The sequence below is a fragment of the Chiloscyllium plagiosum genome, unplaced genomic scaffold, assembly GCF_037043375.1.
Source record: "Chiloscyllium plagiosum isolate Xiang-an unplaced genomic scaffold, Cpla_swu_hap1 HiC_scaffold_30, whole genome shotgun sequence".
NCBI classification, from domain to species: Eukaryota; Metazoa; Chordata; class Chondrichthyes; order Orectolobiformes; family Hemiscylliidae; genus Chiloscyllium; species Chiloscyllium plagiosum.
This window is the reverse complement of record NW_028270168.1, coordinates 37,495,264-37,517,231: the sequence shown is the minus strand read 5'-3', so window position 1 is coordinate 37,517,231 and position 21,968 is coordinate 37,495,264. Positions and strand designations below refer to the sequence as shown.

The 21,968-nt window shown below is 38.7% G+C and overlaps 1 protein-coding gene across 1 annotated transcript in view; it reads left to right on the top strand.

Moving 5' to 3' along the window:
- Positions 1-21,968, top strand: part of LOC122563724 (CUB and sushi domain-containing protein 2) — a 616,258-nt gene that overhangs the window by 36,261 nt on the left and 558,029 nt on the right. Inside the window, exons 2-3 of the mRNA XM_087976898.1 lie at positions 13,354-13,428; positions 20,872-20,959. Of these exons, the coding sequence (XP_087833024.1) occupies positions 13,354-13,428; positions 20,872-20,959 (163 nt within the window). The remainder of the gene's footprint in view (positions 1-13,353; positions 13,429-20,871; positions 20,960-21,968) is intronic.

The following is a 21,968-nucleotide window of genomic DNA, read 5'->3' as shown; positions in this document are numbered from 1 at the left end:
CCAAACCTATTGGGAAATATTATTTACAAGTATAAACAAGTGTTGTTACTCAGATCAGGGGCGGCATGCTTGGCACAGTGGTTAGCACTGCTGCCTCACAGCGCCAGAGACCCGGGTTCAATTCCCGACTCAGGCGACTGACTGTGTGGAGTTTGCACATTCTCCCCGTGTCTGCGTGGGTTTCCTCCAGGTGCTCCAGTTTCCTCCCACAGTCCAAAGAGGTGCAGGTCAGGTGAATTGGCCATGCTAAATTGCCCGTAGTGTTAGGTAAAAGGGGTAAATGTATGGGTGGGTTGTGCTTCGGCGGGTCGGTGTGGACTTGTTGGGCCGAAGGGCCTGTTTCCACACTGTAAGTAATCTAATCTAATCTAATCTCATCTTGCATCAAGGGATGTTGACCATCTCCATATTAGTTACACAGATGTAGAGAAAAACAGAAAACCACCATGCAGGTTTGTCTATTGGCTTCACATCAACAAAGAGATAAATTGATTGATACAATCATGCAAATGTGTCAACCTTAATAATCCTAGCAGCATAATTCCAGAAAAAGATAAGCCTCACAAAATTCTTTCTGAATCAATGTCAAAGATTGATCCACACTACTTCAAGACCAAGGCAAAGGCGACACATATTAGCGAAAGGTTACTCAACTAAAGTTTCATTGTTCAGCCAAATCAAGGATAGATCCAACACCAAAGTCATTGACACACTTACTGCTGTCATCAGTGTGTTGGTGTTGCACACCAGATCATGTCATAAATAGTTTTCAGTAGATTCGCAAGCCATTCCAAGACATACAACTTTACCTGCAACTCTTATATCCAGTATACAAGTCTGTGCTTTCCTTCCATTTGATATGTTTCTGACCCAACCAGACGTATGTGATTCCTTATCGGAATGAAGCGAGAGAATGATGCAGGAATAGGATTAATGAGCAATCACCTTAGCTTCACCCAGGTCAAAACTTATGAGAGAAAAACAATAACACCAACATTTGGAATTATTACTGAGAAACTGTGTTATGATCAAGGTTTATGCACAAAGCTGGAATAGAAGACATGTTTGAATTGCATATGATAGTCTGTTGGTAATCCATGATGGTGAATGCAATCCAGTTACATTGTCCATTTGCCAAACTATTACCTCGAGGTGTAAAGATGTGTGTGAGTGCATCTCTGTTATTTTTCACTCCTTATTGTGTGCGTGATCCTTGTGTGCAAGAAGTCCTATTTTTTAGATTAGATCCCCTACAGTGTGGAAACAGGCCCTTCGGCCCAACCAGTCCACAGCGACTCTCTGGACAGTAACCCACCCAGAGCCACTTCCCTCTGACTAATGCACCTTACACTATGGGCAATTTAGCATGGCCAATTCACCTGACCCGCACATCTTTGGACTGTGGGAGGAAACCTGAGTACCCGGAGGAAACCCACGCAGACACGGGGAGAACGTGCAAACTCCACACAGACAATCGCCTAAGGCTGGAAACGAGCCTGGGACCCTGGTGGTGTGAGGCAGCAGTGCTAACCACTGAACCACTGTGCTATTTGTTGAAAGAAAAGCTGATGGGGGGTGGGGGCAGGAAATGTTGTGCTATTGCATATATCTGTGATCAGCCAAGCATGTACATTTATGACATTAAGTGAGGACATTAGTTCACCAGATAATGTTCTTGTATAAAGCCCTCAGCTCCATCTTGAATAGTTGTGACTGCACTTAGTAATCTATCAGGAAAGTCAGTCAACCAGCTTGAGCTCAAACAAGACCAATGCCTGTGATAGAGTTCAAATGTATTTAGTTATTCTATGAATAAACTTTGATACTTGTTCTCATTAAGAATCCAGTCTCAATGTTCAAGATACCAGGGTTAACATCAGGACTTTCAAAAAGTGCATCATAGTGGCAGCTAACATATGGGCCAGCTGGTGGAAAGCTCATGTCACCTCTCTGAGGGTAACAGATGCCATTTAATAACAGTCAAGCACTTACATGATCAGTGTTGGGCATCTCATGAACCAAAGGCCCCATTGGAAATCCACCCCAAAAGCTGTGTGAACAAACAACAGACAGATAGCTGTACCAGCATGAGCTAATAATTCCAGATAAATGTTTACAACAATCCAAAAGTTTCACAGTCATTGTGACAGTAATTAACTTTTTATAACAGATTTATTTAAATCAATGCAGCCAATGAAGAATTTTCGGAAGACTAGCATAGAAACACAGTATATTATAACTGGGATGATTTCTAAAATCTTCAATGTGCAGAGATCATGGAATTCACATACACAATCTTCAAGGAGGTAGGGCAATTTGATAAGTAATATAGATAATTTTTAACAACTTATAAAAGCAGGGGGATAATTTTAGCAATTGAATTGAATTGAATTTATTGTCACGTGTACCAAGGCACAGTGAAAGCTTTGTCTTGCGAGCAGTACAGGCAGATCACAGGGTTAAGTAGCATAGATAAGTAAATAATAGGTAAACAGCAGCAAACAAAAAAACACAGGTACAGGCGAATGTTATCAGAGGAGCTTCAAACCTGTGAGTTTAAATAAAACATAGTTATTAGTAATTATTAAAAATATGCTATTAAGTTTGAAGAGTGTAAAATGATGGTAGGAAATAGGAAAATTAGATCTGCATGCAGGAGCTCACAACGAATCAACCATATCCAGTGCCATCTTGCATCCAAGACTTCTTTATAAATCATTGCATCTGGTTTGCTGAAGTATTTTGAACAATTCTAAACAATACATTTCAGGGAAAGTGTAAATGCTATGGAAAGGATATGAAGAAGGTTTATCAAGGTGTTAGCAGAGATAGTGGACCTCAGTTATCTGGACAGGTTGCAAACTTCAGCTTATTACCATTTGAAAAGAGAAGTTTCAGAGTCGACTACAGAGGTTTCCAAAGTGAGACAATTTGATGGATTAGATGGAGAAAAACATCTCTCAGGCAACTGGTCACAGATTCAACCATTGACAAAATGTCAAGACAGAAGATAAGAGGAAACCTTTCCCTGAGACAAGTTGTGATCTGAAAATGTGGAGAAAGCTAATTCAGTAAGTAATGTCCAAAATTATTTGGACTGATATTTAAGGACTGGGGACAGACAAGGATAAGGACAAAATGTAATCATATGACACCAAAAACAAAAATGATCTTTCAAAACGCTAGCTCAGGTAAGGCAGAATAAATCACCTTCATTAATGCTAGGTACTTCTATGTAGGTGTTTAGCTAAATGTCAGTCTGTACAAGATTTTGTCTTTTGGGTCAGGAAACAATGTTTGGTCAATTGAAGATCACAACCTTGCCAAGTGTGGGTAATGCTGAAAAGCAAAATTGTTAATTAATTTATGTTTTGCAGTCAGGGATAAGTCCCATCAAAAATAGGTCTCCAAATCCTAAAAACTGCTTCCGTGACTTGAACATGATTCTTCATCGAGGCTTGGCTGACTTCTGTCGTCTCATTCACGAAGCAGACAGATACGTTGATTTTGTTTTAAGGCAACATCAAAACAAAATGAGGAAATAATAGAGAGCAGAAACAAGTCAAAAGTTGAATGTTGTGAAATAATTAGTCAGCTTTGCAAATGTGATACCATGCAGGAAAATTCCCCTGATATACAATCACATTCTCTTTTGCAAGTTGTTAAAGCAGATCTTTCAAAGATTTGAGAACAACCCATAGCTCTTTCAAGCCACTTAATGTAAATGGCATTGGGGACTGAGTTTCAATAAATGTCAAATTAGCATTCGAAATTCATTGTTATGAAGCCTGCAGACACAATTACTATGTTGTATTCAAATTCTCTCTGGGTTCTCCTCCAGATTAGCAGCTAATAAATATAATTTCAGAGGAGCTCTTTTAATCTAAAGTCTCGACCAAACAGCATCAGCTGAGACAATAATGAAAACTGTAACACAGTACAGCAGGCTAATGTCTACTCAAAGTATCATTTGCAAAGGCGATCATGCACTGTTCAAGCGGTGTGGTGTGTTTTTGCTCTAGGTATGGGTTCTTCAGCAGGTGAGAGATGTCAGTTCAATGGAATAGAAAATAATTTCCACTTTTGGGCTCAGTATTATTCAGTACTCTCATGCTGGTTACACTACCAATGGATGTGGCACAATGCTTCCTTGTCTCAACTTACATATATCTCAACTCTAACTCAGTGGCCTTGTGGTATTGTCACTCCAGATTTCCAGGCTGTGGTAGCATGGGTTCAAATCTCACCATGGCAAATGGTGAATTCAATAAAAACCTGGAATTAAAAAGCTAGCCTAATGGTGGTCAATGTCAATTGTTATAAAAACAATCCAGCGTTTACACTATTCAACCCTGATCTCCAGCATCTGCAGTTCTCCCTGTCATAAAAACCACCTGATTGATTGATTGATTAAAATCCTTCAGAGAAGGAAATCTCCTGTCCGAACTTGATCTGGCCTTCATATAATTCCAGACTCATAGCAATATAGTCCATTCTGAACTGCCCTCTGGGCAATTAGGGATGGGCAACAAATGTTGGCTTAGCTAGACAGTATCCTCCAAACAAAAAAAAGCAAGATATTTTCCATTTTCAACCTTAGCTTGTTATCCTACGCATAAAACCTCAAACTGGTGCCTATTAGTACCTCAGTTTATTCAGGTCTCTTACAATCTTTAGATGTATGAAACCTGCATTCACTCAATTCTCTGACAATATAATCATAACTGGAAGCTGAAGGAGTAATTACTGCTGTAATGCAGTACTATTCTTATAGGTTACCGTATAATCACTGTCGATAAACAAACATACATTGTGTTTTAAACAAACAGAAAGGTTACAGTTAATTGCTTGCTTTCACATCGGCTCGTTTCCAAAGTTAAACATTACAACTCGACCGATATTGAATGGTAATGTTAATTTTGAATACCTCTGGGAAGCGGCCACAAATGGGCTTCTGTTTATACTACTGTTATTCATTTATGCATCTCAAATATATACTCTGTCCCCTTTTGTTTTGATCTAGTCAATTTGTTTCTAGTAATACTTTTGAAAGATAATAGAACTTAATGGAGAATGATTCATCAACACGCGTTTCAGTTACATTGTTTGCTGTTCTTTAGCAAATGTTAATTTTGTTGAAAGTTTTGTTGAAAACAAACAAAGCCCAGAGGATTCATTTGGTTGTTTTTTGCAGGACAATTTATTGAATATCTGCAAATGTATTAGAAAAAATTAAGGAATGTTGACAACCAGTTACATCCAATACAAGTTGAGTTGCCACAAACTTTTGTGCTAGTTTCAGAAACATTACACTGGAAGCAGAACTGATCCACAGAACTGATCACACTCATAGGCCAATTCCTTACTATTGTGAGGTTATATTGATAAAGTCCATTTCTGGGGCCTCTGAAGAGGCTCCTGATATTAAATCATTTTATGTGCAAGGAATACTAAGAGGCATGCTTCAGAAAGCAGTGTGTTTGAGAACTAACAAGAGTATGATCTTTGGTAGACCTGGCAATGTACAATGAGACAGGGTTTATATCATACACTTCACAGTGAAAGAGTCCCTGGGTAACATGATTGAATGTTGTGATTCTGTTCGCCGAGCTGGGAATTTGTGTTGCAGACGTTTCGTCCCCTGTCTAGGTGACATCCTCAGCGCTTGGGAGCCTCCTGTGAAGCGCTTCTGTGTTGTTTCCTCCGGCATTCCGGCGAACAGAACCATAACAACAAGCACCCGAGCTATCAATCTTCTCACAAACTTTGAACATGATTGAATTTCCTATTTAGTTTGACGGAGGAAACAGTGGGTCTAAAACTAGTATTTTAAACCTAAATTCAAATAAATATAAAAGCAGTAAGATACTTTGCAGGCATTTAAAAATGAAAAAGTAAATAAAATGACAATTCATTCTCTAGAAAGAAATAATCTTCTGAATTAATATTAAGAAATAACGGTGAAGGCCTTGAACAGATTGGCTCAGACTCTGACAGGGGTTTGAGTGATGTGGGCTATGATGATTGACAGGGATTAATACTTGTTAACATCATAACTCACCTCATTAATATTCAGACTCACAGTTGTTCTATCTCACCAAACAGGCTTGATATCAGGCAAGCAAGGAAATCAGAGCTGATACCTGGTCGATTTAGCTTGCTGCAAGCCACCTCCATTTTGCCTGCCATCAAAGTGAAGCTCAGGGCAAATTACATGTGCCCCAGCCAAACCCATTACTCCTTCATATTTGCTACTTGCTCCCAACATCTGCCAGCCTATCATGACCATCTTGGTACTTCTCCTATTCACTGACTGTATGACCCCACTTGCATTACATGTACACCAGCAACTGACATTGAAAGGCTACAGCAGGGCCACTTTACACACAGGGGCAAGCACTCAGCTCACACACGGGACTACGTTGTAGCTGAGGGACACTAGCTTGCATGCTCAGCAGGCTCCCTGCTTGCTCACAAAGTTCTTGTATTGTCTTCCCATGTCATACCATGTCAATTAGTGCAGTCACAGAACGAGGCAGCTTATCTTGCTGCTAAGCAGTCCTCTGTCTAGGGGTTGTACATGTTGCTGTATGGCAATGTGCTATGTTAATCTCATACCCGCTCCAGGTCTCAGCAGTGTTCTTACATGTTCAGCAACTCTTTTGTATCCAACTCTTAGAGAAATAGTCATATATGAAGTCCTTCGAGACAGCCGTCAGTCAGGGGATCCCATCACAGTCTTTGACAAGATTGAATTGGGATCAACTAGGCAACTGCGTCCCAAAGTTCTACCTGCAACTCTGTTTGGGTCTTCCTCTGTAGATCTTTTGAATTTTGTTTGTTATATCCAGTCGGGTTCATAATCCTGACAACAAAAATCATTTGGCACTAAATACTACGTATTATCTTCCGCAGAGCTTATGTAAACAAAATCCAATTTCAACTTGTGCCTCGTTGCTGATCGCCTAGACACTGCTGTCCTAGAGACAGGAGAACAGGATTATTATATGGACAGTGAAAGAAACTTGAAAGCGTCAAATGACAGACTTGAAAGACCATGTAGATAAATGTAGCACAAATAATGTGCTGTCAACAGAGGTATTCTGCAATTTCACAATGCTATTAGCAGGCTGTGACGTACTTTCTGTTTGAAAAATAATTGATTTGTTCTCATCACAAACTTGCTACTTGTACTGTCAGCTGAAAGTCAGATACCATTTCCTGTTTCTATATCTCTGATTATCCTTGCTGTCAATCACCACAAGTGAAAATGATCCAATTATGAGACTGGCTCTAAAGTTAGTTTTGAGGAATCTGAATCAAACAATGAATGAAACTTATTGACTTTACATGGACTTCAAAATGGCCAGCTGTTCCCAAGACAAAGTGAGAGAAAAAACATAAGAATGAGAAGACAGACTGACAGAAAGGAATGGAAGAGTGAGAATGGTATTGTGTTCTGTTTTTGTAGAAATCCATCCCCTGTTTAACAAAAGACTGACAGTATGAAATGCTTGATTTCTGAAATGGTTAGAAATCTGCCAGTTCTAAATTGCAAGTGACAAGAGGCTTCAGTGTATTCATTCAAAGCTGACTGAGGAAACCTCAAGATATTTTGGATATCTGAGAGTGCCTGACCTGTACCTGTGATGGTGAAAAGCTCTTTTGATCTTCATCTTACGAGTGAATTTCCTGCACATCTCCTTCCCCGTTTCCTATCTAGTAGATATTAACTCAGTATATATAGTAACATACTTCGTATTATTCTGCTGTGACAGAATCATTGAACTCCATCAGATGAGAAGAGACTGTGATGTTTTTTAAACAAAGAAAAACTCTTGGAATCGTTTCTTCTGCTATTGTGTGTTTGCCTTGGGTTAGCACCTTAAATCCACCCTTCATCGATTTATTTTGACAATCCTCCAAACTCCATTTTTATGCATTATTTCCCATCTAAAACTACATATCTTTAATCTGGAACCTCTCAATCCTGTTCTCACTGCCTTTTCAAAGAGAAATTTAAAGGCTTCCATCCCCAATACACAATAGCACAGTGGCTCCAATGGTTAGCACTGCTGTCTCACAGAGCCAGGGACCAGGGTTTGATTCCGGCCTTGGGTGACTGTCTGTGTGGAGTTTGCACATTCTCCCCGTGTCTGTGTGGGTTTCCTCCAGGTGTTCTGGATTCCTCTCACATTCCAAAACGTGCAGATTAGGTGAATTGGCCATGCTAAATTACCCGTAGTGTTAGGTGCATTAGTCAGGGGTAAATGTAGGGAAATGGGTCTGGGTGGGAGGGTCAGTGTGGACTTTTTGGGCTGAAGGGCCTGTTTCCACACTGTAGGGAATCTAATCTAAAAATTCAGAACATTGGTTCTTCTTTATACATCTCTCAATACACTTGATTTTTGATATCTCACCACTTCCTTTAACTTTTTCAGAATGGACTGATCATCATCTAACTACAATTGTTAATTACTCCTCCTTCCTGCACTCTAGCTCTGGTGGTAGACCTTTCATCTCTTCTTGTGTAACACTCTGGCCCTTTCTGCCTAAGTATCTTTGCTGGTCATCTCTCTTTTTCTCTCTCTCTTCATCTATGTCCTCAAGTTTTTGGATCAGAGTGGTGCTGGAAAAGCACAGCAGGTCAGGCAGCATCTGAGGAGCAGGAAAATCAATGTTTTGTACAAAAGCCTTTCATCTGGAATGTCCTCATCTATGTCCTCAAGTCTAGCTTTTGATTTCATTGTTGGCACTGCTCTGATCATATCTAACTGATTTTCTCCTCTCATCTTTTCTTAGTTTTGGTTGATGTCTGAAAACTGCTTATACCTATATTTTCTTTTCAGCTTACTTTAAGGAAGGCTTAGATCCATCTAGCAACTTAAACTACCCTGAGAGTATAATTAATTACCTTTTAATGTGTTGTCATTGTTGGTAAAAGGACAATAGTTGTTCTTTTAGTCATGGACAGAATTAGTAATCAAGATAGAATAAATGAGTTATCCTTCAATATGTCCAAGTCCAGAAGCCAGATAGTTGTTTACCCTGACATATTATACTGGCAGTATGCATCACAAAGTAATCTCCTAAATTGTCTTTGATCAGTTGTGCGCATAAATAACTCACTCCTGTCCCTCACCAAAACAAAACATTCTTTTCAGCTTCTGTGTGGAAACTAAAACAGAATGAATACTTTGGCTTTGAAGCATAGACTATGATAAAAAGTTAATTATTCAGTGGTCTTTCATCTGCATCATTTATTCAAGATTCGGGCAGCATTTCTGCTCCTTCAGTTTGATTCATGTATGAGCTATTAAAGGCTGCATTAAATTAACTTATACAATTTTTGTCAAATTAAAATAAATCATATAAATTATAGAAAGTGAGAGAGCTTTGAAAAATTCATGATTTCAGTACTGTCACATGCCAAATCTGTAAATCCTTCAGTAGTTTGATTTAAAGCTTATTATCTACAATCAGGCAACTGCAGTGAAGACATTGCAGAAACTCAGCAGATTATAGTTCTTCACTTGCAACAGCATAAAAGAAAGCCCAGAAACTTCTACCCCCGCCCCCAACATATATTTAACTGTTCATAAAGAAACACAGGACCATCCTGTTGTTTAAAATAATTGTAATCTGACATCTGTCCATTGTTTGAAGAGGGAATAGAAATACTAGCCTGCTCACAAATGTGTTTCTATATTTAATGGAATTTCTTAAGAGCGCTGAATACAGGAATGAGATTAAAGCCAAACACTTTGTATTTAAAATGCAATACCATATGCACATCCGCCTGTGTGTGGAAAAGACATGTATCTTTGGTTTCACACTAGGGCTTTACTATGTAAAGGAATGAGTCACTCAAAGGCATAATTTCCTTCATTTACTAATGTTAGTTAATTAAATCAAAAGCAAGGGTGTGAAATAAGAACTCTTGTGACAAATCTATGGTGTTAAGAGATGTGTTGTGTCCTTTTTTAATTAAGAAAGTTTGATACAGAGGTGCTAATTGGTCTGCTCAAGCCAATGAAATAGACAGCTTGTGAAGCCTTGTTTTTTTTTAAATTGGAACAATAGAAGCAGCCTGAATGGGTGGGGGTAAGCTCCCACAGAAACTGGATTTTTAGGTTTGATCGCTGGGATCTTTAAGCTGGATGTGGAAGCTGTTATTCCTCTCTCTGTTAGAGCTAAACATTGGAAATTCTCTTCCTGCTGCTAGAATTGCATGTGAGATTATCTATTTTATTGCATTTGCCTTTGCCAAGGGTGTGTTTATGGGATGTTACTCTATTGGAACAGTTAACGTTTAGTTGTTAAATAATCTATTATTCTGTTAAGTTTTTCAGCAGAGTTAAGTTATTCCAATTCCTTCTATTGTTGTATTTTAACTAAAGTGTACAAATTGAGTGTGGTAATTTGAGGTTGGTAATTTCACTGCTGGTAATTTGACCAGTTGAATTACATTTTAAACGCAAAGCATGGCACTTGAGTTTAAAATAAGAAAAAGTTAGAGTCTTGGCTATTTTCTTCATAAATTTTAAGGGGGTTTGGTCTATTCCATAACACTCTATCACTTGTTTTTTCTAACATTATACAACATGAAAATATTCAAACATTACGAGGTTTAACGGCAAGTTGGATGCACAGGTTGACCTGACCAGTTTGTTTTTCAATGAAACCCTGCTGTGAAGTAAACATTTGTCTATACGTCATATTTTTAATGGTGCTGACATATGTAATTATATTTGAATGGTTTATGATTCTTTGCATTAAAGTCAGAAATATCTCCAGTTTAATCATATAGATAATTGTTTGGCCGGTTACCACTTCACTGCACTAGTGAAATGGGAAGTTGCAAACTAATAATGTGAGAGAAAATTAAGTCAAATGAAGAGAAAAATAATGTTACCAAGTTTCAGCAACTGGCAATCTGGACATAAATTGCTAAAAGTAATTTTTCAATAGATCACCTTGGAAAATATTCCTCACTGAGTCAAAATTCTCAAACTTCATTTCTAAAAGGATACTGGCTACATTTATGTTGTATGGACTGGTTCAAGAAGATCGGCTTGCAAATATCTCCTCAAGGAAACCAAGGAATGGACAGTGTGTACTGGCTCTGTCAGTGATGCAAGCATCCAATGAATGAACGCAGTACTTTCTAGTCACTAGCTTGCTTATCTGTAAATGTAAAATCTGCCAATGAATTTTAACAGTACTACAAAATGTTTCTTTAATTCTTTGCGTTAAAAATACTCTTTTGATATAATAGTATGTCAACTTATTACCACTGCAAATAGATTTACCACAAGTGACTATTTTTATGTAGAAATAAAGCATATTATTTACCAGCTTAAATGATGTATAAAATTCAATTTCTAATAAAAATATTTTTTTAAAATTTTGTCTAGTGACTGTTGTCTCAGTTCATTAACAAGTCATGTTGATTGCTGACAAACCAGTGAAACATAATCCACATTATTTAACAATGCCCCATTCAGATGCCATAAAATAGTATAATATAACATAAATTATAAAACAGTGTAATAACATGGTACTTAAATGTGAACGGTTTAATAGGACTGTTGCTGATTCTACCTACTCAGTCTACCCTTACCAGCTACACAACAAAATTATTTTGCTAAAGCTTTTTTAATCATGGTCAGATCTTGAAAATGCAATAGCTCCTTTAAATGATCGGCATGCCGAGATTCATTTTGAGTTTTTTTAAATAAATTTCTGGTTACATTTCTGCATGAGCCTTTGGATTAATTGAATTTTGTATATGCAATGTTGGTACAGCAGAAGACAGATCTCAGAGTTAACATCTTCTTCAGCTAAGCCACATCGAGTGCATGAAGAAAAGCTACAATTTGGATCTGTGGTTTTCAGTTTTACCATGATCAGGCATTTTGCGCAAATATTTTGGATAGATTTACACCCAGAAATGTTGCTAACCGGTTCCAGCAACCTTTTGCTTTTTTTAAAATTCATCAATACTTGACTGAATGTGATTAATGATATGATGTCACATTCCCTTTCCTGATTGTATTGGATTACAAATTGACTAACACCAGATGACATCAGCAGAAACAAAATAGCTCATTTCATTCAAATTAAAGAATTTTGAATAAGCATAAAGTAAACAGATTCTCCATTTATAATTAAACTTTGCCCTTCAGATTCAGAACAATGTAAACATACTCTACTCTTGCTGTGTTAATTTTAAAGAGTGTTTATCAATCTAGATTGTGAAGATGTTCTCACTATCTCACTCTAATGTCTGCGCACTTGAAAAATTATGTACTTTGTTAGTTTTCACATAAAGACTAACAACACCCAGCTCCACCTTACTATCATCCCATTTGATTCTTCTGCTGTTGTTAAATTACCACACAGCGTATTCACCATCCAGGATTGGATCTGCAGAAGCTTCCTTCAGTTTAATACCGAGAAGGTGAAGCCACCCACAACTTCACTCTTCCTGGAAACTTTCTGAGATTAACCAGATTGTTTCCAACTTGAAGATTCGAGATAACCTCCTGACCATGTACCTTCACCATTACTGAGAAAGTCTATTTCCAATTCTAGAACATTGTCCTATCCACCTTATCCATGGTAATTTCTACTAAAGTCCTCTTTTAAGCCTTTGTTACAGTTAGACTCGTCTATCCCAGTGCACTCCTGACTAGTCTCCCAATCTATACCCATCATAAACTTGAGGTGCTCCAAACTATTGTTGCTCATACCTTACTTCCCATCGAGCGCTATTCACCCATCACCCCTGCACTCACTCAGCTTCATTTGGCTCCAATATCCATCACTTTGGGTTCAAAATTCTTGTCATTAATTCCAAATTCTATCATGGCCTCAACACTGCCCATCCCATCCTATTTTAGTAACCTGCCCTAGTCTGACGCCTTCCACGTTAGTTCTAATTCTGATCTTTTAAAAAAAAAATTCTTGTAATGCGAATTGCCTGCAAGGCCAGCATTTGTTGCCCATCAAAAATTGTCTTTGAGAATGTTTTGGTGAGAGTCCCTGTGTGCTTTTGGCTGGTGAAGATCTAAGCTCTGGGATTTCCACCTTTCACCTCTCCAACTTTCTCCCTCATTTTTTCTGTTAAGATTCTTCTTAAGACCTATCACTTCAATGAGGGTGTTATGCATCTCTCCTTACTTGACCTGAAGTGATTCATGTCTAATTTAGTTCAATAACACTCCTACAAAAGGTTTAGGGATATTGTTTCATATTGTAGTTGCCATGTAAATAGAAGTCATGATTATGAAGTGCAAACAGTATATTTTGCTCGTGAATATCTCATGCAAATGTTCTTTTTTTTTGTAGTTAAAAAGTTGATTGAACTGAAGTCTCGAGGAGTAAAATTGCTCCCAAGCAAAGATAATCAGAAGCCTTCAGTTTGTAAGTGACTCTGTTTTTTATGTTCAACAAACTAATTTAAAGGATGAATATTTTGCTTTTTATGAAAAGTGTAATAGTGGGTGCAAAAATATGAGAGATGTTACTGACCAGCAGCACCAACGTGATCAAGAAAGCTCAGTGTATCCTGGCATTGAAGTGGTCACCCAGTTGGCCTTTTTCCAGATAATTTTCTGAGGCTGACAGTTATTGTAAACCACAATGCCATTTCAGAAACTGTGGTGCAGTAGAAACCTGGGGGCAGTGGGGATGGCCAGTAACTTCTCAGGGCGAGGCTTGTGGTGAGAGGTGTGTCATCGGGTTGAGGAGCAACGTCACTGTCTTTCAGCAACCAGACCCTACTCTACATCCAAACCCTAGATTATTTTTAAATTGTGACACATTGAAGCCCCTATCCAACTCATTGGGCAGGCCATTCCACTTCCTGGTTGGAAACAGTGTTCTCAATGGAGTTTATACCAGAAAATGGCACGAAAAGACCCCTCAACTGGTCATAGAATCCAAAGAGATGTGCAGCATGGAAACATACCCCTCAGTCAAGTTCATCTGCACCGATCAGATATCCTCAACAGTTCTAGTCCTATTTACCAACATTTGGCACATATCCCTCTAAACTCTTCCTATTCATATACTCATCCAGATGTCTTTTAAATGTTGTAATTGGACTAGCCTCCACCACTTCCTCTGGCACCTCATTCCATACGTACACCACCATCTGTGTGAAAAAGTTACCCCTCAGGCCGTTATTTGATAACTCAAGGGGTTTCAACTTGGGGCAGGATGGGAATGTGATCTTGGAGGGGAAGATTTTGTCCTAAGTCTATGTGTTTTTTTTCTCTCTTCAATAAATTTTCAATTTTGATTTTCTACTGTGTCTATACTATGATAATGTCAAGGGAAATTTGATGCTTTTATTGAAAGGTAAGGTAATGTGGTCCAAATGGTTTTCCTCATCCATATTTAGCTGAGGTCTTTATTGAGGATACAGATGGGAATCCAGTCCCCTGAGAGCTGTTGTCTATTGCTTCTATTGTCTTATTTATCCTCTATTAACATAATGTGTTCCGGTAATCTGTTAAATAACTTTAAAAAACTTTCTTGCTTTCCTGCTGTATATGTCTGACCTAATTCTACCACTTTGCTGATTTACTTGGTTGCCCTTAGCAATTGTTTTCCTTATGTGCAACTCTACCTGGTTACATCAGTTTCCAACAATATTTCCAAGGACGTGATCTTGAGGTCCAATTGTAATCTATCTATTTTCTTAGCCTGTCTGGTCATCATTTCATCTTTGTAATCTATGGATTTCACTCTCTTGCTTTCCCTTCTCCCATCTTCATTCCATTTTCACTGAGGATTTTTCTGTAATTTTGCTTCTCTGTATTTCTCTCTTTCATTTTTCTTTTCACATAATACTTAAGATGTCCAGTATCTCTGGTACCTCCAGCTGCGTCACTGGAAGATTTTGTTTTACTCCTTTGCTTTACATACTAATAGCCCCAAGTACATTCTGTCATTTAGTATAAACCTGTGCTGGATTCTGTTCATTAGCATTGTAGGCCTGGATTGTTGCAGAATTAAGAGGACTCCTGTACCATTGAAAAATATGCAAGATAGGTTCAAGATTCCCACCCTTGTTCTCAGCACTGAATATTTTTGCCGGTGCAGGTGTTCATTTGCAGGTAGCAACCCTGCACCCAATACTCCTGACTTTATTGGAACCATTACAGGAGTAGGCATTTCATAGCACCTGGCAATCTCCATGAAATCAGCCTCACTTTTCCATTATATGTGGTCCATATCCTCCCAGGCAAACCACGAACCATTGTCAGCATGCTGACTGCCATGGATGTCTTTAGGGGCCCACAGGCCTAACTCTATTCCATCACTGCCTCTACTGAAGTAAAGATGAGTTACGATGAGGAGGTGCCAGTGTTGGACTGGGTTGGACAAAGTTAAAAAACACACAACACCAGGTTACAGTCCAACAGGTTTATTTGGAAGCACTGGCTTTTGGAGCACTCCTCTATCATCAGGTAGCTGCCCCTTCATCAGACTAGCTAACTGATTATAACCTGGTGTTGTGTGATTTTTAACTTGAAAGATTAGTTGTAATATAGCCCTTTAAACTGAGTCAGAAATGTCAAGTCAAGAAATTTCCTGACTCAAGATTTCTTAATATTTCCTGTCTTGGTCACAGAAATCCCATGTGCTTTAATGATGTTCAGTTCCTTTTGAAGGTCAGCAGAGTCCTGACCAGTGACCCCATCAGCTGGTTGGTAGCATGACATTTGTGAGGGAACAAAATGTGAACGACCTTCTCTAATTACCTCTGCTGTGTATGACCCAATTTTCCAAGAATAAGAAAAATATATTTTTGAAGTCCTAAAGCCAACATTTGTTAAAATTTATACAGAAAATATTATTTATTTTTCAAGGCTGGATTTTCTTATCCTGCTTCACCTGCAGATCTTGCCCAGTTATTCTCTAACAAATTCATGAATCAAGAACAGTATAACGGGGCTGAAAGAACTTTTGACGAGGACTCATCTACTGAGGTGATACAGGCTGAGTTTAGAAACAGGAGAGGAGAGGTCACACTGCTGGGAGTGTTTTGTAGGCCTCTGCAAAGTTCCAGGGATGTGGAGGAGCAAAAATGACAACTGGGTAGGAGTGAAAGGAACAGGGTGGTCATTATGGGGTCTTTCACTTCCCCCAACATTGACTGGAAATGCTATAGCTCTAGTACATCAGATGGATCAGTTTTTTTCCAATGTGTGCAGGAAGGTTTCTTGACACAATATGTCGAAGGGCCGGCAAGAGGGGAGACCACAATGGATCTGGTACTTAGTAAGGATTAAGGCCAGGTGTTCGATTTAGTGGTAGGTGAGCACTTTGGAGAAAGTGACCATCATTTAGTTATGATTAGTTTAGTGATGGAAAGAGATAGGTACTTGCCACAGGGTAAGAGTTACAGATGGGGGAGCGGCAATTATAATGCAATTGGGCAAGACTTAGGAGACATAGAATGGAGGAGAAAAATGCAGGGACAGGCTCAATCGAAATGTGGAGCTGGTTTAAGGAACAAATATTGTGTGTTCTTAATAGGTATGTCCCTGTCAGGCAGGAAGGAAGTGATAAGGTAAGGGAACCGCGGTTTACTAAAGAAATTATATCTCTTGTTAAGCGGAAGAGAGAGGTTGATGTGACGTCAAGATAAAATGGTTCAGATGAGGCGATGGAGGTTACACATTAGCTAAGAAGGATTTAGGGAGAGAGTTAAGAAGAGCAAGGAGGGGACATGACATGAGCAGTCTTTAGCAGGTGGAATAAAAGGCAACCTTAAGGCTTTTTATAGGTATGTGAGGAATAAAAGGATGACGAGGGTAGGAATAGGGCCAGTCAAAGACAGAAGTGGGAGCTTGTGTGTGGACCCTGTGGAGACTGGAGAGGTGCTAAACGAATATTTCTCACCTGTTTTCACTCGGGAAAAGGAGATTATTGTAGAGGAGAAGACTGAGATATGGGCTATTAGACTAGAAAGGATTGACGTTAGTAAGGAGGAGGTATTATCAATTCTAGAAGGTATGAAAGTAGATAAGTCCCCTGGGCCGGATGGGATTTATCCGAGGATTCTCTGGGAAGCTAAGAAGGAGATGACAGAGCCTTTGGCCTTGGTCTTTGAGTTGTCATTGTCTACAGGTTTAGTACCAGAGGACTGGAGGATTACAAATGTTGTGCCCTTATTCAAGAAGGGCAGTAGAGATGACCCAGATAATTATAGACCAGTGAGCCTTCCGTCTGTTGTAGGAAAAGTTTTAGAAAGGATTATAAGAGATAGGATTTATAATCATCTAGCAAACAACAATTTGACTGGAGATCGTCAATATGGTTTCGTCAAGGGCAGGTCGTGTCTCACAAACCTCATTGAAGTTTTGAGAAGGTGCCCAAGCACATGGATGAGGATAGGGCAGTTGATGTTGTGTACATGGATTTCAGTTAAAGCCTTTGATAATGTTCCACATGATAGGCTTTTGGAGAAAATGCAGAGGCATGGGATTGAGGATGATTTAACAGTTTGGATTAGAAACTGGCTTTCCGTAAGAAGGCAGTGAGTGGTGGTTGATGAAAAATATTCAGTCTGAAGTCCAGTTACTAGTGGTGTGTCACAAGGATCTGTTTTCTGGCCACTGCTGTTTGTCATTTTCATAAATGACTTGGATGCAGGCATAGGTGGATGGGTTAGTAAGTTTGCAGATGACACTAAAGTTGGTGGAGTGTTGGATGGTGTGGAAGAGTGTTGCAGGTTGCAGGGGGACTTGGATAAACTGCAGAATTGGGCTGAGAGATGGCAAATAGAGTTCATTGCAGATACATGTGAGGTGATTCACTTTGAGAAAAATAACAGGAAGGCAGAATACTGGGTTTATGGAAGGATTCTTGGTAGTATAGAGGTGCAGAGGGATCTTGGTGTCCATGTACATAGATCCTTGAAGATTGCCACCCAGCAGTCTGTTAAGAAGGCGTACAGTGTGTTAGGTTTTATTGGTAGAGGGATTGAGTCCCAGAGCCGTGATGTCATGCTGCAACTGTACAAAACATGTGTGCGGTCTCACTTGGAATATTTTGTATAGTTCTGGTCACCCCATTATAGGAAGGATGTGGAAGCACTGGAAGAGGAGATTTATGAGGATGTTGCATGGTTTGGAGGGAAAGTCTTATGAGGAAAGGCTGAGGGACTTGGGTCTGTTCTCATTGGAGAGAAGAAAGCTAAGAGACATACAAGATGATCAGAGGATTAGATAGGGTAGACAGTGAGAGTCTTTTTCCGAGGATGATGACATCGACTTGTATGAAGGAGCATAGCTGCAAATTCAGCCACATTAGGGGCATTTAAACAGTCCTTGGACAAGCATATGGATGATGATGGGGGATGGGCTCGCATTAGTTCACAGGTCGGTGCAACATCCAGGGCCGAAATGCCTGTTCTGCACTGTATTGTTCTATGTTCTATGATAAAATGTTCGAAACTTGAGGCATAAAAATCATAACTATCCACTGACACTGTTGCCCCTTGTCCACTGTAAATATGCATGAGCTTGAGCTATATAGCAATTTTAAATCAACATGTGTCAAAACTCATTTTCATGCCCTTCACCATTTGTCTATCAACAATCAACATGTGTTTGTATGATTTTCAGGTTCCAGTGTAAATACATCAGCAGCTGTTATTCTTGTAGATTGCTGAGGTGGCATTTGGATTTTATTGTTTTCTACAGTTTCCAGTTATGATTGTGTTCATTATTTTTTCCTTTATACGTTGAGTTGGTTTACGTTTTGCAAAGCCAATGGGATTTTTATAATCTCCCTGTGTTTACATCATTCCAGATTTTTAACTGGTGTACTGAAGTTAACGTTGTCCAAAGCTTTCACTGCTGAACATATTTTCTGAAAACTGTAGTTTGCAACTATGTTTGTGAAAACTGAATGCTGGAAGCTGCAATTTTGAAGGACGTAGTTTTTTTTTAACTTAATTATTAACACTCTACTTATCTGTGCCTTGTGTCTTTCTGCTGGTAGCATTGTTGTTATTTAAAGTTCATATTTTACACTTAACTACATTCAAGCGCAACATCACTCACTGTCTGGACAAGCTCAGTTGTATGACTATCCCACTTTACAATTCTGCAAAACATTGGCTTGCAACACGAATTGAACACCCACAGAGTAATCATCTTTGTTTTTGTTAAATGTTCAAAAATTGTCAGGCACAGGCCAAGCTGTGACACCATCGTATGAGCATTATAATTCATATTTGCAAGCCACATTACCAGAGTGTGTTGTAGTTATAAAAATAGACCTGTTGTTTTTTGTTTAGTACATCCTATACAATGTGCAGTTGTTGACATGCACATATTAAACATGAAGCCAACCAGCTGTACAAATTAGGGGAATGTTAAAAATTGATTGTGAAGTTAGTTTTAGATTAGATTCCCTACAGTGTGGAAACAGGGCCTCTGCCCCAACCAGTGCACACGGACCCTCTGAAGAGTAACCCACCCAGACCCATTTCCCTCTGATTAATGCACCTAGCACTATGGGCAATTTAGCATGGCCAATTCACCTGACCTGCACATCTTTGTGACTGTGGGAGGAAACCCACACAGACACAGGGAGAATGTGCAAACTCCACACAATCAACCGAGGCTGGAATCGAACTGGTACCCTGGTGCTGTGAGGCAGCAGTGCTAACCATTGAGCCACTGTGCCGCCCCCTTCTTAAATTATTCAGCTTTAATTCCATTTAATTTTTTTTTCAACTTAATAAAAGGCATTTTTTTTTGTCCATCAGCTAATTCTTTTATGGCATACTAAATAAAGAAAAACAAATGCTGGAAAGACTCAGTAGGTCGTGCAGCAGCTGCAGAGAGTGAAAGAGTGTTCATGTTTATAGCTGATTATGTTTTGCAGACTGGTGTGCATGATACCCTGTATTTCACTTTCATCTCTGACTTACTTATTTTCATGACATCAATCAATTGTTGAAATCAAGTGATTTAATTATCTCTGGTAGTGTACAAGTGAGAGTATGGAAAATGTAATTGTAAATGTATTTTAACCTTGCTGTCAGCACATCTACTTGACATGGATTAATAATGCTGTCAAAATTGTGCACGATGGAATATTACACTACCATGTGAAATTAAATTACTTTGAATCAGTAGTATGACCAACAAGTTTGAGCGCCCATAAAGGAATGCTTCTGATTTTGTAAGGGCAAATTTAACATTAAAATTTTGGTTAATGTATTACATATTAACATATATTACTTGCACGTGAGAGATTCATATAGCAAGTAAAAGCAGAATATTCTAATGAGAGAATCAATAGTAAAGTAAATGCATCAAGATTAAACAAGAAATGAGTCATTAGATCCCCTACAGTATGGAAACAGGTCATTTGGCCCAACAAGTCCACACTGACCTTCCAAACAGCAACCCACCCCCGTACATTTACCTCTCACTTAAACACTTAATACTATGGGCAATTTAGCATGGCCAATTCATCTGACCTGCACATCTTTGGATTGTGGGAGGAAACCGGAGCACCCTAAGGAAACCCACACAGACACAGGGAGAATGTGCAAACTCCACACAGACAGTGGCCCAAGGCAGGAATCAAACCCACGTCCTTTGTGCTATGAGGCAGCAGTGCTAACCACTGAGCCGCTGTGCCACTCTAAATCATCATTTGGTTCACCAGTTAAAATTAGACCACCAAGCTGTTTTATTGATGATAGGGTTTATTTGTAGTGATATCTTATTCATTAATCAATAGTTGTAGTTTGGAGGAATTGGAGGAAAGATCACTAAAAAAATTGGTATTTGTAAAGATTTCACATAAATATATCTATTTTCTTTATAGTGACTCAAGCAGGAACAGCACAGGGTTATAATATGTGTCCTGACCCAGGAGTTCCTGAATGGGGGAAAAGAACAGGTGTGGATTTCAGGTAAGAAGCACTTGGATCAGCAGGTTTAATTTGTGCGTGTATTTATCATTTGAAATATCTAAGTGACCTTTTAGAACTCTTTTTGAAGTTTGCTTCAAATGCAAATTCCTTTCATTTCAGTCAAGGTATGAAGGATGCAAAAACAAGTAGAAAAGTAACATGTGAAAGATTATAGGTTGGATTTGTGAATGATTGATTCGCATTATTTCCACAACAATTTGATTTTTATTTGATTTAAAAAACTCAAAAATACCACAGAGAATCTCACTCTTCGTGTTTGGCATCACTGTCATTTTTGTATGTTTAAAGATGTGTACAGTTGATAGTTTATAGGTGTTTCAGGTTTAAAAAAATCTACTGGAGACATTTTCAGGACCAAATACTTAAAAATTAAGATGGAATCATTAATAATAAAAAAAAATCCAATTGTTTTGTACCTAAACAATGCAAATTGTACCTGAGTATGAACAGAAATAGTTGTGGAAAATGTTTTCTCATTAATAGCCAAGGGTGATTTTTAAGAGCATGAGGGAAGATCAGAATGTGTACAAAGCTTATCACCATCACAGACTTCCTAGTAGTCAGTTGTAGAGTTTTTTTTTGAAGAGGCAACAGCAAAGGTTGATAAGGGCAAGGCTGTCAGTGTGATGTACATGAACTTCTAGAAAAATATTTGATAGATATTTTCCAGGCTGAAGGATGGCTTTGTCATGGAGTTCCCCAGAGGTCAGAGTTCGGACACTTGCATTTCCTGAAATATATAAATTTCTAGGCATGCTGTGCAGAGTACAGTTTTAAAATTTGTGGATCACAGAAACTTTCTAAAAATTGTAAACCAGAAAGAGTAAAGTGTAGAACTTCAAAAAGATATTCAAAAGTTAGCAGAGTGAAAAAGTGTGGTGCTGGAAAAGCACAGCTGGTCAGACAGCATCTGAGGAGCAAGACAGTCGACTTTTCGAGCATAAGCTCTTCATTAGGAAATCATACATTGCTGATGAAGAATTTATGC